The sequence below is a fragment of the Ambystoma mexicanum genome, chromosome 3q, assembly GCF_040938575.1.
Source record: "Ambystoma mexicanum isolate Mex_15411 chromosome 3q, UKY_AmexF1_1, whole genome shotgun sequence".
NCBI classification, from domain to species: Eukaryota; Metazoa; Chordata; class Amphibia; order Caudata; family Ambystomatidae; genus Ambystoma; species Ambystoma mexicanum.
In genome coordinates, this window is record NC_090926.1 from 1,067,079,159 (window position 1) to 1,067,096,963 (window position 17,805).

The following is a 17,805-nucleotide window of genomic DNA, read 5'->3' on the forward strand; positions in this document are numbered from 1 at the left end:
CGGAACAGGCCCTGGAGTGGAGGGCCTACTTCCTCATGGACCATCCCTCCCAGGTCCAACTTGGGTCCTTTCTCTCCACCATCTCTCTCTCCACATGTGGTGTTCCACAGGGTCATATCCCCTCACCCTGGCTCTTCAATGTCTACGTGGCCCCTTTGGCTCACCTGATTTCTACCTTCTCTAACTTTCAGTGTTTTAATGGGGATGACACTCAGCCCTATTTTAGGCTTCCCTCAGCCTCCTCTACGGTCCCTCTTCGCCGGGGCCAAGGTAGGGTTCTTCAAGAGGGACAACCCTGCGTCCCAAATGTCATCCAACAGCTGAATCGAAAGTACAGTCTTCCTCTTCGGCTTGCAGCGCTAGTATAGAAAACCCTCTTTCTTCTCCTCAGAGACAAGCTGGAGTAGCTCTGAGGCCCTGGAGATCATGGCGTGGAACGAGCCCATCTCGTCGGGTGGTGAAATTCTTGGAGGTGGAGACGGGAGATCCCCGAATCCGCTGTCATCATCCGTGCCAGTCGTCGCCGTGTCAGGATCTGTCTCATCCCTCGGGGGGTGGAGGGAAAAGAGGGAGGCGAGGGGTGACAAAGAGGCAGAGGGTGAACTCTCCTCTTCTTGACTGGTGGTTCCCCCGATGGTACTGGTGTTGCGGGAGGGGCCGTTGGTGCAAGAGGCATCCTCGTCCGGATCTCCTAGAGTATTCAAGGCAGTGAGAACGTCCACCGAGCTATCTCCAGGTGGATGCTGAGGTGGCTGTGGCGACGGAGAAGGCGATTGTGGCCTAGGTTGGTCCTCCTGGTCCTCCGTGCCCTGCTGCTCCTTGTCAGTCTGCTCGTTGTCACCTTCATCATCGCCCTCGTCGGGATCCTCGCCAAAGGGCCTGCTCTCGACGCATTGTTCCTCCTGGGAGGCCTGGAGGTTGGTAAGCTCCTCGTCTGAGGAGATATCTGTGCCCTCCAGGGATACCGTGCCCCCCCTTTTCAGCAGCCAAGGGGGACGGTTTCGGCAAAATGATAGGCATCTTCTATGGCATCTTTTCAATGGGCTGAAAAGAGGACTCCCTCCTGGCAGGCAGTGATACTCTCGCCTTTGGAGCAGTGCCCTGCGGATCCGCCACTGCGGCCTTCACGAGGGACGCCACCACTCCTTCGATGGAAGGCTGGGCCTTTGACGGAAGTACCTGGGCCTTCACAGCCTTGATCGAGCCTGTGGTCTTAGGGGGAGGGTCTGAGTCCCGCTCCCCCTTGGCCTTCTCCAGAGGGCCTGTCTGGGTCTTCTCCAAGAGTTTACCCGGATGGTCCGACTTCCTCTTCTTCGGAGATCCTGAGCATTGGCTCGTGATCGATGCTGCCAGAGACGCTGTACTCACCCTGCCCACCGAGGAGCCCGTCGCAACGGCGCGCCCGGTGACAGTGAACTTGCGGTGCTTAGCCTTTTGTTGGACCCCCGCGGGATGGGCGCCCTCAAAGGTCTTAGAAAACTGCTCACCTTTCTTCTGGGCAGAGGAAGCATGCTGCCGGGACTCACCCAGAACAGGGGCCTTGGCCTGCAGCCACTCCTTGAGCCGCCTGCGCCGATCGTACAGAGTACAGGGCACCATATCCTGACAAGACGCACAGTCATCCTCCACATGTGTCGGGTCCGAGTGCAGGCGGAAAGGCACAGGGAACGTCCGTCGTCCAAAAAGACATTCTGTAAACTGCAGCCGGTGAAATCTTGAAAAGGGGAGCAAGTCTTTCTCATCCGACATGCTGGCGTGGTCCGACAAATGGCATAGGACTTGAAGAAGCTTCTGGAATCCTCCACAAAGTAAACTCGATGTAATTCGCCCTTGAGGGGCGTGAAGAATCAGAAAAACGGGTCCCCGTTTATCGGAAGGAGGATCGATGTAGCACAAGGTTCAATTGACCGAGAAATAGAGTAACACTCTTAGAAAAAGTGTAAAACGCAGTAAAAGCTTGAGAGCTAAGCACAAGGACTCCCAACACTTGAACGTGCAGTAAAAATCTGAAGATAGCGGGCAGTCATTGGCTGGGGGCAGTATGAACCAGTGACCAGTGATTGGTTGTTAGGAGTTTCAGAAGTGAAACTGAAAATTATTTTTTCTTTACCAAGGTTTCCCAGCCTGACGACGGGGAATATTCGTGAGCATGTGAATCCATGCCAGTCCCCATGCTGGAGAAACTTAAAGACCCAACGGAACTTAATTTTTAAATGTGAGAAATACAACAGATGTTACATAATGAAAAAGGTTTTTATTAAAACAGGCTCATTAAAAAAATATGACAAATGCATTAATTACCGTAAAAACATTTCTGATGGTTGTATCTGCTTAGATTCACATGCTATGCATAGTCTGACATCCAGTGGTCAGTGCAGAGTATTACATTTTGTTTTTCGTAGTCGAAAAGGGGACGTCGACAAGGCGTGTCTGTAATACTTTCCCTATAGTGACGTGCATTGTACCCACAATCCCTCACGCGTCGAGGTCCCTCTGTTTGTATTTTTTCTGCCCTGAGGGACCCTATTAGACATGAGTGAGTACAGAAAAGAGAGATAAAGGATGTCTATGTTCCTTCCATCCAAGCGGAGAGGAAGGGTGGGCGCATGTGAATCTAAGCAGATACAACCATCTGAAATGCTTTTACGGTAAGTAATGCATTGTCTTCTGATGTTTGTTAATCTGCTTAGAATCACATGCTGTGCATAGACTAGCGAGCAGTACCCGGAGTTGGAGGTGGGTTGTGAGAAGGAACAGTAGAAAAAAGATGTCTTAATACTGCTTGTCCCACCTGGGAATCAGATCTAGAGTGGGCATCTAAACAGTAGTGTTTTGTAAAGGTGTGTACAGAACTCCAGGTTGCCGCTTTGCAAATGGACTCAAGAGGGACATTTGCAATGAATGCTATGGAAGCCCCAGTGCCTCGAGTAGAATGTGCTCTCGGCTTGAAGGTTAGTTCTCTCTTAGCAAGAGTGTAACAGAGAGTGATGCATTGGACAATCCTTCTAGATATAGTGGATTTTGAAACTGCATCTCCTTCTCTTCCTGTTGCCACTGAGACAAATAACTGATTAGTCTTTCTCAGAGGTCTAGTTCTTTCCATATAAACAGAACGGCTCTGCGCACATCCAGTGTATGCAGGCTCCTTTCTCCTAAATTTGAAGGATTTTGAAAGAACGTTGGTAGTTCTATTGACTGGTTGACATGGAATTTAGAAATAAATGTTGGTGCAAACCTAGGATGTGTGCGTAGAACCACCTTATCCTTGTGAACTGTTACAAAGGTGTCTAGAATAGAGAGCACTTGTAGTTCACTTACTCTCTTAATGGAGGTGATAGCTATTAAGAAAGCAGTTTTAAGAGTGAGGTTCTTAAGGGATGCTTTGTGCATGGGTTCAAAGGGTGAGCCCATAAGCCTGGTAAGTACCACATTTAGGTCACATCCGGGAGCTGGGTTAGCTATAGGAGGGTGTATCCTCTTTACTCCCTCCATGAAGGTTTTAATAACTGGGACTTTCCACCATGACACTGTGTTGAGAAGTGGTGTATGCGGAAAGTGCAGCTAGATGAACTTTAATAGAATTAAAGACCAATCCTGAGTCTAATAAGTGAGTCAGGTAAAGAACAATATGTGTGGGAGAGCAGTCAACGAGGTTGACGCTCTTACCTCTACACCAGATGACGAATCTCTTCCACTTGCTAGAATAGCAGTAACGAGTGTTAGGTTTTCTAGCCTCCCTAAGAATGTCCATGCACCTTTGAGGGATCTGTAAATGTCCAAATTCTATGACCTCAGGAGCCAGGCTGCTAAATTCATGGTCTGTGGGCATGGGTGTATCGTCTTGCCCGTCCTGTGACAGCATGTTGTACGGGCAGGGTAGTTTCACCGGTGGAGATAGAGACATCTCCATCAGGTGAGCGAACCATGGCTGCCGGGCCCACATAGGCGCCACTAGAATCATGGCGACTGGTTCCTGGTGCATCTTGTGCACTATTTTGTTGAGAAGGGGAGTCAGGGTAAAGCGTAAACAAATTTCCCTGACCATGTTATCCAGAGACCGTTCCCCTTGGATCGGTTCTGGGGGTACCTGGAGGCGTAATCTTGGCATTGGGAGTTCTCCAGAGTTGCGAACAGATCTATTTCTGGGAATCCCCATTGTGTGAAAACGTCGAAGACGATGTCTTCTCGTAACCGCCATTCGTACTCTGCGGTGAGAGGGAAGTCTCTGCTGAGTTCGCCTGCTAGCAGATCGAGTTCCCCTGGTACATGTTGTGACAAAAGGAACATGTGTTTGAGAGCCCAGTTCCAGATGTTCTGGGACAGCTTGGACAGTCCTGTAGAGTGCGTGCCCCCTTGCTTGTTCAGATAGTACATGGCTGTGGTGCTGTCTGTGAGGACCATCACTGTCTTCCCTTGAAGGTGTGCCTGGAAAGCCTTCAGTGCTTTGAAGACCGCTAGCAGTTCCAGCAAGTTTATGTGTTTGGACGCTACACTCCGAGTCCAAACTCCATGTGCAGTCTGATGGGATAGGTGAGCCCCCCATCCTGTGAGGGATGCGTCTGTGGTTAGAGGGGCATCCACTGCGGGGGTGGCGAATGGTTTCCCTATGACAAGGTTTTCCTTCGACCACCACCGTAGCTAGAGAACCAAGGCCTGCAAGAGCACCACTAGATCGTCCCATTGTCTGCTGGCCTGACACCACTGGCTGTTGAGCCACTCTTGTATTGGGCGCATACGCAGGCGCGCGTGAGGTACCAAATATATACATGACGCCATCATTCCTAGCAAACGCATTGCTTTGCGTACCGTCACCTCTCGACCGCCCACATATTGAGGGATCTGAAACAGCATATTTTGGACCCTCTCATTGGAGGGGAAGACGAGGCCGTCCTTTGTTCGAATTAGAGCCCCTAGGAATTGTTTGATCTGGCTGGGGTCTAGGCTGGACTTCTTCTCGTTGATGGAGAAGCCCAGTTGGAACAAAAGGTCTACAGTCTTTTGGGTATTTGAGAAGCATGTCTCGTAAGAAACCCCTGTTATGAGCCAATCGTCGAGGTAAGGGTATACTGGGATGGACAACCTGCGCAGGTGGGCCGCTGCCACTGCCAGTACTTTAGTGAATACCCTCGGCGCTGACGCTAAACTGAAGGGTAGCACTCTGAACTGGTAGTGTTTGCCCTCTATCATGAACCGGAGGTATTTTCTGTGCGCTGGCAACATTAAAATATGAAAGTATGCATCTTTCATGTCCAGAGTTGTCATGTAATCTCCCTGTGAAAGCAGGGGGATTACTTCCTGTAAGGCCACCATGCGAAATTGAGGTTTGACAAATTTGTTCGCTGGGCGCAGATCTAGTACAGGGCGCATGGTTAAGTCCTTTTTGGGTACAAGGAAGTACACTGAATAAATACCTGCGATAGAGGCACAACCTGTATTGCTCTTTTTAGTAGCAGCAGTTCCACTCCTTGAAGAAGGATGGCGAGGTGCTCCGGTGATAGGCGTCGTCCCCTTGGGGGTCTGTACATGGGGGACAGACTGAATTCTATGCAGTAACCGCGGGCTATAGTTGACAATACCCAGCGGTCTGATGTTATTCCATCCCATGCTGGTAGGAAAGATGTTAACCGGCCCCCGACCGGCGATGCATGGGAGGGGACCCAAACCTTCGGGTCATTTGGTGTTGGTAGCCGGGGAACCTCTGGGAGTGGGGCCCCGACCTCTACCCTTGCCACGGCATTGTCCTCTTGTGTATTGGCCACTGGTTCCCTGAGTAGAGGACCAGTTGCCTGCAGTGCACTGCTGTTGTTGACGTTGGCCTCAAAAAAAGTGTTTGTTGCCGAATCCTCGCTTATTGGGAGGTCTTGAGATCTGGTCTAAGGTCTTTAGGGTGTCGAAATCCTTCGCGGTCTCCAGTGCGTCATCCACCGCTTTCCCAAAGAGGTTAGAATCCTCAATTGGTTTATTAATGAGTGACGCCTGGGTTTCTGGCTTAAAACCCGAGTTGCGGAGCCAGACATGACGCTTCAGAAGTATCCCCTGGACTAAAGAACGGCCAGCCGTTTCTGCAGCATCAAGTGTGTTTTTAATGATGCTCTGGTTAACCAGAGTTCCTTCTGTTACAGTGGTTAACAAGCGAGTTCTTAAGGGCTCAGGGACTTCCGAGGTCTTGGCGTAACTTTCCCCATTGGGCATCAGCATAACTTGCCAGTAAGGTATTATTATTGGCAATTCTGGTGGAAAAAGCTGGCAAGGCTGTAATTCTCTTACCCAGGGCGTAGAGTTTCTTTCCTTTCTTGTCCGGGGGTTCTTTGCTAGTTGATAGCGGAACCCCTGCCCTTTTCCTTGTGGTAGTTACCACCAAAGAATCTGGTATTGAGTGACCCTTAATGTAGAATGGGTCCGAAGGAGAGGGAGTAAACAGTTTTTCAATTCTAGGGTTGACCCCTCTAACCAACGCAGGTGTAGACAGCGATGGGATGATTCGTCTCTTAACTGAGGCGAGGAGGGGAATGGTCTGGCTAGTGGGAGGTTTTTCCTTAATGATTATTTCTACAAAATCAATATCAGGAGTAATTTCCCCAATCTCAAATTCAAAGTGCGCTGCTGCTTTCCGTAGTAGCGCGTTGAAAGTGGGTTGGTCATCTATAGGTGACGGGTTCCTGACCGGAGTGGTTTGAGGAGAGGAAAGGTTCAGGATCTCAGGGTCTGTATACGCTGTTGGGGACTGCCAAGGCTGTGAGCCACCTTCATCTGGGTCTTCTTCGAAGAACCCCCCCCCCCCAACTTATGTCAGGGTTTTCCTCAAAACCTTCTTCTTCAAGGTTCTGTTGGTCTTCACTATTTAAGAACTCCTCATCCTCTTGGAAGTGAGTCTCTTCTTCAGTGAGGTCATAAGTATTAGTCTCCATTTGAAGGGGGTCAAATAGTCTAGGATATTTAGCCCTGGGGTCTTCATGAAGTACCTCCCTTGGCCTCTTGCGTGTTTTATGTTCAGGAGTGGACATAAATCTATCCAGCTTGTCCATACAGGATTGGAATCTCTCAAATGTCCAATGTGGTAGCCCAGAACAGTCTGGAGGCGAAAAAGGAGGCTCCTCAGCCTGTAGCCATCTAGATCTGTCCCATAACGTCAAGGATAAAGTCCCTTCGCCTTCTGAGAAACCTTCTCGTAGGCTAGGGCCTTCCTTCGACGGCGGGAGCAGTTTCTGCCTCCCTTCCGGCATTCTCTGCGTCTCCCTGGCCTTGTGAGCAGGCTTCGGCATATCACTCGCCGTCCGTCTCTCGCTTCCAGTGGAAACTATACGAGCTAAGCTCTCGACGATTAATTTCTCCGTCGAGGGTTCATCTGGCGTCGTGCTGGGCGGTGCCGAGTCTCTTTAGGCGACGGTCGGACTGTTACGAGGCGTGCCGCCTGGCGTTTTGGTGGTGGAGCCCTTTTCTGCAGGTAGCCCAGTGGCTCGTCGCGTCTGCGGTGGAGGGGAGGGCTTGCGACCCTTACGGTCGGTGGAGGACACCGGTGGGCCCGGCGTGTCTCCGTTGACGCTAGGGCTTTCTTCGTCTTTGACGAAGAAGTGCCGTGGGTTGTGTTTATGTTTATGTTTTCTGTGTTCGTCAGTGTCGCCGGGGTGTTCATCCCCATAAGTAGGCCGTGAGCTGAACTTGTCATGGCCAGGGACAGACGCTGAGGAGTGGGTACACTCCTTAGAGAGGTCTACAACCTCCGAAACGGAGGTCGGGTTATCACTGTCCTCGTCACACTCGGCGGCGGCGGGTGAGGAATCAGCTCTAGACATAGCATAGGCTGCCCACCTCTTGACCCTGCGGTCCTTTAAAGTATTTGGCGAAGAGGTTTACAGGCCGCACAGCCGTCCTCGTTGTGGTCGAGGGGTAAGCAACGGTTACACTGCTTGTGCTTATCTTTTCATGTGAATTTGCCCTTACAGCGTGGGCACAATCTAAACAGAGTCCTCTCCATAGCTGAGGATACAATTAAGAGTGATAGCGACCCCGAAGGAAAGGGGTTCTAAGAAAGGCATTCTTAGAAGTAGAAAGAAATGTCTCACGACCCCCACTCTCCCTACTGTCTTAGGCCGGCGAGGCCGGGCCACGTGTTCGGCAGCGCCAAAGGATCTCCTCCGTCTAAGTCGCCGCCCTTGAAGTTCTTACTCGGCAGAGAAACAGCTTTGCCGTCGCAGGAGGGATCTAATGTAATGTATAATAAATAACGACCAAAGGGTCCAGTTAAAGTTTTGCAATTTCTCTCGAACTGGCTCCGCGTTAAGGCGACCAATATCTGGGTGGAAAAAAACAATCTGAGGGACCTCGACGCGTGAGGGATTGTGGGTACAATGCACGTCACTATAGGGATAGTGTTACATACACGCCTTGTCGACGTCCCCTTTTTGACTACGAAAAACAAAATGCAATACTCCGCAGTGACCACTGGATATCGGACTATGCACAGCATGTGATTCTAAGCAGATTAACAAACATCAGAAATATATATATATTTCACTGTGTGGACTCATTGTGGACCCGACTGCACTCACCTCTCCTGAGACTTAGCCTTGACCACTCTCCACGCTTACATTGATTGGTGCAGCTAAACTCCCAGAGTTCCTCTGTTCACTATAAATAGGGTGGCCTTGTAAGGGAGAATTCTCAGAAATGTGCTAATTCCCTTCTACCTTAGAGACCCCCATGCCTTTTGCTGGACTTTAGGACTTCTGATTTTATTCCTGAGGAGAGTGAGACCTTTTTCCCACTCATGTATTTTTCTGTGATTTGAACTCTGTTTCTTTTGGTTTTGGAGTCTGACAAACTCCATAGGCATCATCTTTTTACAATGTGACACAGCACTTTAAGTGGAGTGTCACCTGGAGATCCTTTGGATTTCTGCCAAGGTTTAAATACCTTCTCTTGGATAACTACTCTTTCCAAGAGCAGTGAAATTGACTTTACTTACATTTGTAACTCTCTAGACTCAGCACACACTATTTTACAATAGGTTGCTGGAGGGGTTACTTAGTATCCCCTTTGTCTAGTTTCTACTGTAACTTTTTATGTTACCCTTTCTACAATTAAGGAGATTACCCCTGCTAATTGCACAGGGAGTCTTGATTATATTAAAGACTAGGAGGCTAGCATTATGTTTCAATGTCATTCATTCAACTCCTCAGCAGTTTCAACAACTGAAAAAGCTCCTCCTTGTCCTTTTTCCTTTTCTTACGAACTACAAATCCCACAGTCTCTGTAATTCCATCAAGTCCAGCCCAGCCTATGATGCCCTTCCTGTTCCTGGACTCCTCTCTTCTTTACATGCTCTGAACTGCCATCACTTGAGCTTTAAAACAATCTCCAACCAACTAGATGAACAAATCCAACTTTCACCACTCAACGGCGCTGCTCCACGTCTGTGTCCTTCCACTTCTCTTAGGCTCTGCTGCCTACTAATCTTCTTTCCTTAGTTATTCTTCTCATCATCCCCTAAAGGATCATTCAAACAACAATATCAGGGTGGAGTGCATGTACTGTAGCTCAACCATCAAAATTACAATGTACAGCAGTACATGAAAGTAGGGGAATTGAATGAGTCCCTCCAAGTCTTTAATAGAATCAAGATTCCCTGCGCAATTAGCAGGGGTAATCTTCATTCTATGTCAAGACTGGAGGTGAGCATTATGCTTGATCAAAGCTTCCCCAATACAGTCGTAGCCAATCCTTCAATTGGCTTGAAATAAAACTCTTTAAAAGTATTATCACTAGCCCAATTAGCCGCTTGCATGATATCCGCAAACATAGCCCTGTTGTGAATGCTCTGGATGCCATTGCACCTCTCAATGAATGCATTCCATACTCATGTCTATGCCTGCGAGCTGTATCACTTTTCTCACCCACCTTGCTATAGTGGCTGTCACTAATTCCTGAAAAGGCTTTCTACGCGCTATCAACAGCTCCGTAGTAGCGGCTGCCCTGCACTTCATTGTCCTACTCTCGTATTCCTTAATGCACCTCGCTATGCACCATTTGGTGTTGTTCTGGAAATAATGATAATGCACCATAGTGGATCCTGTCTTTGTCCTCTTAACTATCGAAATGGTCACTCCCTCTGGACCGAAAGATTTTCTGTTAATCTCAAGAGCTTTGATGCCCGCTACTCGTTTGCAAGACACTAAAGATAATAGCATTGCCAACTTGCCAGACAGCTGCCTCAGCGACCGGGTCTAACCTCCACCTGACGTAGCTGCTTGTCTACGCGTTGAGACAAGATTTGAACAGATTGGTGTGGGCTGGGACCACAGCTGATTCAGTTGTTGAAAGACCTCTGGGTTCAATCTCCAGTCGCTGGAGTCCATCAGATACTAAGAGCTCCAGTCGGCTACTGCATTGAGTGCCTCTGGAAGATACTCTGCTGTCACCGAAGTCCCTGACTAAAGGCAAAAGTGCCAAAAATCTTTCGCTAGTTCTGCTAGCAACTTGGATCTCGTACCTCCTAGGTGGTTTATGTACTGGACTGCTGATATATTGTCCATCTTGAGCAGGACACATGAACTTTATGAGAGAGTGCTCCATCTCATAAACGCCTTGATGGCAAAGGAGCCTGCTAGCAGTTCCAAACAGTTTGTGTGTAGGCGAAGTTCCTCTTCGCTCCATTTTCCTCCAGTCTGTAGGGACCCGCACCTTGCTTCCCAGCCTACTCGACTGGTGTCCGATTCTATGTTAAGGCAATGTCTAGACTCTCCTGCGCTAGGCGTGCCTGCTGCAGCCAGTACGCTTGCACAGGCTCCTGTATAAATTCTAGGCATAGGCCTCCGACGGTCTGCAAAACCCATGTATCGCTGGATAGCGCGTGCCAATTGTTCCAGAAAATCTCTGTTCTCCCTCCCACCGGAGGGTATTTTGCAGCTCTCACCTGGGGTAAAGCTTTGGCCTTAACCTGCTCCTCTTCCTCTACAACCTTTGGGAAATCTAAGAGACTTCCCTGTGCCACTGCACTGAAGGTGCTGTGTGACACAATGTAAAGATGATGCCTATGCAGTTTGTCAGACTCCAAAGTCAAAAGAAACAGAATAAATCGCATTAAAATTACATGGGAGATAAAAAGTCCTAAAGTCCAGCAAAAGAGCTGGGGGTCTCCAAGGTAGAAGGGAATTAACACATTTCTGAGAATTCTCCATAACATGGAATTTGAAGCAGAATAGTCCCCTTAAGGCAGGGAATGCCTGTTTAAATCAGTCTCCAAGTCTTCTGTTAAAGCAGGCCGTTTTGAGGAAGTAAAGTTGCCAAAGACTGATCTGCTTGAAATCCACAAGATCGATGTTCATCAAAGCTTGAACAAATTAATAATTTTTTTTTTTGTACATTTACAGACTATGGCTGTGACATGAACTAGTCTGCCCATGAAACAATTATTGGTACCTTTAAAATATTCCCAAAGGGTTGTCAGGTGAGGGGCGTTGCGGTACCGGACAGTTCTCAAAGCGCTCTGGTTCCAAAGTAGCACTCTGGTTCCAAAGTTTTCTCTCCTCATTGAGAGCTGCAAAATACCCTCCGGTGGGAGAGAGAACAGTGATTTTCTGGCACAATTGACACGCGCTATCCAGCGATACATGGGTTCTGAATGCAAAGCTGTACCAGAGTAAAGCTCAGATCACGGCAGCACCCTCTATTGGGATCAAGTGGGTGTCTGTACATTTCAGACAGTCATGTATGTATCCTATCAGGGGCAGAGGAAAAATTACAATGTTGAAAAACACTGTGAAAAGGATTGGGAAGCAGACACCAGCCTCTTTTCACAACGGTCCCGAACCAGAGGCTCTATCAAGGATTTTGCAAAGATGTGACCGGTCATCCTAGTAGCAGCTGATGGCAAAGTGGAGCACTCCACAAGTTGCGCTCGAGCTTTAGTCACTGGAGAGTAAATAACACTAATCACTCCAGTAACTTGGCATAAGAGGGAGAGCTTGCAGGCAGTCCAACAGAAGTACAGGACTGAAGCCTCTTCAGAAGTGTAGGCGAATAAGAGCTCTTGGGTGGAAAAATCTTGACAAGTTTTTAGAGGGAGATATGTTATTGGATCTGTGTGATTTTGCCGTGGCAGACTTGTTCGCTGCGGAATTAACTGTTGTCAAGTTTGCTGCTAAACCAATTTTGTCGTGGCCAAACTCCACACATCTTTGCCCCCAATACATCCCCACTCTTCCCCCACTTAGCTTTTGCACGTCTGCTTCCTTCTGACCCTGCAGCCTTAGTTCCGTCCATTTTACGCGGGTCGGATCTGACGCTGTAGGTTCCCCTTTTCTCTTTTTTCCCCCATCCCCCACCTCCAATCCTCAGGAAGCGGGGGACACCCTTGCTACCTCCTGCACCCCTCTGCCAAGTCCATCACTACCAAACATGTGAGACAGGGGACATCGCTGCCCATGTTCGTTAGTGATTACCCAATTTGATCGACTCTCCTGTACTTGCGCGACCTCAAGGTCACCTGGCCTAGTAAGGCCATTGTCTGTCTTCCCTCTGTTCCCCTTCCCTTGCCTTGTCGCGCCTTGAAACACTTGTGTATAGGCGCTTTATAAATGCCATATCATATGATATCATATCATATTGGCTTAATTATGCCAGATGTACCATTCGATCAATTAAAATCGATCATTAAAATTGATCAAATTCGGTACCACCATGTTATTAGGTGCAGGGGACATATCTGACAATGGTCTGGATAAAAGCTTCCTCAAAGACACAAGCTGCCAGCTCTTTTTAAACACCTCCAAAAGAAGACTGGATTATATTTAGAGTGCGTTTTTTATAGCTTTGAGGCGCACGCAGGGAAGATCAAGTAACCTGGGACAAGCAGGTAAGAACAAAATACTTAAATATAACTTTGTTTTTCAGGTCTGCACATCTGTGGATCTTTTCTGGTGTATTCTGACCAAAATGCCCTTAAAAACTACTGATGCATAAGCAGGGAGAACATCTACAAGTTGTCAGCCTGATGAAAATAAAAATAAACTAAAAAAGAAAAACTTTATAGGGATCAGAGACACAAATGTTTTGATTACATAAGTCACATTTCTATAAACCTTATCTTATGGATTAGACACGGACTACAAAAAACAGGTATTGGAAAAACCAACAGGTGGCGCTACATAGAGAAAAGGATTACTAACAATTACAGTAAAAATACTTCCGTCCACTGCTAAGAGTAGGTGCATCCATATGAAATTCTTTATTGGATGCTCAATTACCAAGCAGTCACCTCTAGTACAGCTACTCTGCTTTCTCCTAAACACCTTGCATACATCATGCTGTATCCAGCTCTCTAGCGTCTGCCCGGTGCACGCATGCCCTCACTTTAAACACTCAAAAGGAAAAGCATGCAGCTTAAAAATAGGAATGCGCTTTAACAGGGAACGTTGATTGGTAGAGCCCCAAGTCATGTTGCATCCTATTAAAACAGGATGATTGTACAGGGGCAAGATAAAGAGTAGCATGTGTGGTCTTCTTGAGGCACCATTACCTTTCCTCCTATCAATAGGCCACCCGGCTCTACAACCCTACAATGTGGCCAGGAACTGGAATCGTTCTAAACCCCTACACATCCAGACCACACTGAAGCACCCCAATGCCCGACAATTCAATTCTGCCACTCGAGCACCCAACCTGGAGCCAAAATGTGACTGGCTCCGGGAGCCCTGGATTGGCAAACAATGGCCTTGGCTCCCTACGGGCTCATATAGGCAGCCAACGGATATGTTAGTCAAGCAGTGAAGTAGAGTCTAAGGGCATCACAGTTTGGCTTGCAGGAGGGATAACCCTCGTGCTGAGGCAGCAGTGAGCAGTCTGCTAGTGGTGTAGGAATCCACCACCCAATCTCAACAGGCAGCAGCACGCAGCCTGGTGTGGTGTGCCCAGAATGAGCTTCGAAGGGCAAGTGTTGAACTGAGCATGAGGAAGTCAGGAATAGGGACACCACTGCATTAGAACTCCAAGCAGCAGAACTGGTCTCTGCTGCACCCTCTCCCTTCAGCCGCTATACCAGTCCCACTTACAGTGCCCACCCCCCTTGCAGCACACATTTGGCAACAAGGACATAAACAGCTGTGCTCACAGATTTCTGCACACACAGTCTTGCTCCACCCTAGCCCTCTGGTCCTGAAGCCACTGACGGGCTGAGCCACGCCTCATGGCTGCCCCTTATGGATCAATCTGCTTGCAAAGAGAGAAAGCAAATGGGATGCAAACATACTTAAACACATAAATGAATGAAAACTAAGAAAAACACATGCGTTGCTTTATTTAAATGCACTTTTGCACTGGAGTCAAGACATTAAAATGCATCCATAACAGATACATTTGCATGGCTACCAGGCTGGCATTGTCAATGCTGCAAGCCAAAACAAAGAATAGGGAAATTACAAGATGTTCGCTTTAATTCAAACAATCTAAGGCATCCAGTCAGAAGACACCTCTCCTGTGGCAGAGAAAAGAGATATGACCTCACAGGGATAGTGAAGAGTGAAGGTGTTAGACCAGAGAGTGGGTGGAGACACCATTCCGCAGATCCTGTACTTAGCTTAAGCTCCATCGTAAAGTGCTGGGGCTTTTGGATTGACTCCAATAGAAGAAGTCCCATTTGAAGGACCATAGTGACGGGGACGAGAAAAACTCCAAATCATATCTTCGACTTGCCAATGTAGACTTCTTACAATACATGTCACATACTACTTGCAGTAATTATAAGTTGAATCTTTCTTATTAAAAATCTTTTAAATAAAAATAGCAAAAGTTCACTGTTCGTATTTCTCACAAGATCTGATTTTGTGTAAATGCCGGATGCAGAATTCAGTTAGATTGCATGAGTGTAATTTGGACAAGTATATAGCAAAATTATGATCATTTACTAGATTAGACACAAAATGCAATAATTGAGCAGTCTTTATTTTGAACTCCATACACATCACTGTAGACTTGTATGCCCTTTCAACTCTTTGCTGATTAATTAATCACAACATATAAGCTCATTCTTGTACCTAGACAGTACATTTATCCCTGAGAAACTGACTGATGGCAAACCTGGCACTAGATCAATGAGGCTTCAATCCTCTAATCATTGAGCACTGAGCCTAAAGATCATCACTGTGATATTGGCCTTCTCTCATTTACCACTAATAATGTTTAGACTAAAACACTCCTAAACGCCCAAAGAAGACTAATAAGGTCTGTAAAGCTCAGACTTCAGACCAAGAGGACATTACTCGGGGGAGGCGGGAGAGGGTAGGGATGGGACATGTTGCTGGCCTTTGTTGCTGTTATACGTCAATGCTGGCCATCTGATCCAGAGTCAGTTGAAAACAGCAAACTGTTAGAAAAAGACTGGTACTGCCATATGTACTGCCAGGTGACAGACAGGACCAACCTCAGCATCTCACATGTATCAACACCCCAGCACCCCTAAGCTGCTCAGGCATCTAGCCTGAACTTGCTTTCCAGTCATATCAGTTTCTTCCTCTTTGTGCCTTTAGCACAGCCTCTGCCAAACCAACCCCCTGTGAGCGGAGGATGGTCCGAAGACGAGGCCTTGTGAGTGCTCTCAGTTACAGCCTGTGACTCTTCTGCCATTGAGGGAGGCACCAACAACTTCCGAGTGTGAGTGGATTCTTCGCCCGGTTTCAGAGGGACTGCCAGGGAGAAGATTGGATCTTTGGATCTGTCAGAAATGAAAAGAAAGATGCATGAAATTGAGAAACCTAGAAGTACACATGCGTTTCACTGACATGGCCAAAAGTATGCAGGATTTTGGGTGAATCGAGTTGTGCAATCCAATTAATTAGAAAAGGAAGGCAGAAAACGGAAGCACGAAAAGCAGTGCATTGTTTTTAAGAGGTCATGCAAGAAAGGGCTAAAGGAGGAAGAAAAAAAAAAAGAAAGAATGACCTTCATGGTTAGTCTGACTCTCCCACCTTGACAACAAGTTGGGGAATCCAGCTCCTGCAGCAGGCCAGCATAGATAACTGCTCGAAAGATGCTACAAAAAGCATCAGAAGAATAAGGAATTTGGAACCCTAGTACTGAGACCCTCCATTACAGGCCGGAGTACCACGCTCCAGAGTATAATCTCTGGTGAGGTGTATGTAGAGGTTCCATCAAGCTAGTGCTAACTCAATGATAAACCCGACAGCTTTCTAGCTTCACTCATAAGAGGGTAGGGATGGTAAGTATAGCTATTACACACAACATTACTAAAAGAGTGTCTAAGCAATACACTGAAAAATACATACCCAATTTATTTATAAAATGTTTGTTCATTCTACCAGAGGAATGGAAAAAACCAAAAAGCAAAAAGGTATTAAAAACGCTAAATTTGTCCAAACCACAAATAACAGATGCAATATTCAGTAACTATTAGCAACACAGTTACAGGTTTGAAGTGGACAAACGCATTCAAAACAAAGACACAACTTTAAAATAAAAGTAAAATGTTAAAATGCAATTCAAAACACCACAAAGTCCAACTGAAATACCTAGACCAGTGTTGGCCAAAAGTTCATAGGTGAGTCATTTTGATATATACGTATAGGCATTTTAAATGAGTAAGATAAATAGGCACGCCTAGGCTATGGTGACACAGTGGGTAGCTTTACTTACAGGTCCCAAGAGTTATGACAATGGCAGCCACCCAGCTGGAAAGTCAGGAAGAGTCACAGAAGAGTCTCACGACCATGTTCCACAACAAGAGGAAAAAGCAAGGGTGGCTGTAAAGGAGGGCATTCGGAAATAGTATGAAAACGAAGCTCGTGAAACTGGATTTGGAAGCCCTAAACCAAAGTGGGGAGTGTGGGGTCCAAGGAACCAGGAAAGACTACTAACACTGAAGAACAATGCAGAGACGGCCCAGGGGTCATTGGCACAGAGGTCTCTGTGTTGGGATTAGCTTGGCTAGGAGTTGGGTGCAGTCTTCTGTTGGGACTCTGATTTCACGGGAGGTGACATGAACAGCATGATAAAATCCATTACCAACAACTGATAATCTTTTCAGGCAATATCCAATGAACAGGGCACAGCACAAGCATCAAACATTCTCCAGTTGACTCTTACAATAGATAGCAGGTTTCACAAGTGGGGGCACAGGACAAATCACAGTCAGCAGACTCTGCACAACTAAAAAAAAGTAGCAGCAGAGCCAAAGCCAAGATGTCGTACAAAGGAGTACCCAAATTTCGATGAGCTGCACACAAATTCAGCTGGGATCCAAGAACAATAGGAGACCGCTCTCAGGATGAGCAACACTTGGTCCAAGGAGAATCACAGAATTCCCAGGAAGCTGTGAGGAGGGCGGTGAACAGGCTATGCTGCTGGTTCAAGGGAGAGAATCATCTACAGCATGATTCCCTTGGTCAAAGAACAAGCTTTCTGTTAAGGAGGACAGGCATCAGCAACACATCATCCGTCAGCAGAGTTCTCGGCATCCTGTGGTGCTTTCACCTTCCTCGGGATCAGGTCTACTGGTGGACTAAAGAATCTCCACCATATAGGCATACTGACATGGCCAGAGGTAACCAACACTGGCCATGCAACACACAATGATTTGGTGGCCATCCAATCCTCGATAGCCAGCAAACTTCCAATCATATCACACACTCAAAGGGTTTGGTGTCTGGCAGATGCATATGCAGCCCAAAATGGATCCCATTAATTCAGCTTTGCTTTGCGGGTGGTCCGCCAGAACCTGCAAAATCTGTCAGCCTCTCATTGTGAATCTCCAATGATCAATATACTGTCCCTATGGGATGTGAAACAAATACCCTC

At 47.3% G+C, this 17,805-nt stretch overlaps 1 protein-coding gene across 2 annotated transcripts in view; it reads right to left on the reverse strand.

The window, feature by feature from the left end:
- Positions 1–14,269: 14,269 nt before the first annotated feature.
- The window catches only part of SIRT7 (sirtuin 7), a 421,359-nt gene continuing 417,823 nt past the window's right edge, over positions 14,270–17,805 (reverse strand). For both annotated transcript variants that reach the window (XM_069655301.1, XM_069655302.1), the window contains exon 10: positions 14,270–15,706. In XM_069655301.1, the coding sequence (XP_069511402.1) occupies positions 15,490–15,706 (217 nt within the window). In that variant the 3' untranslated portion in view covers positions 14,270–15,489. The remainder of the gene's footprint in view (positions 15,707–17,805) is intronic.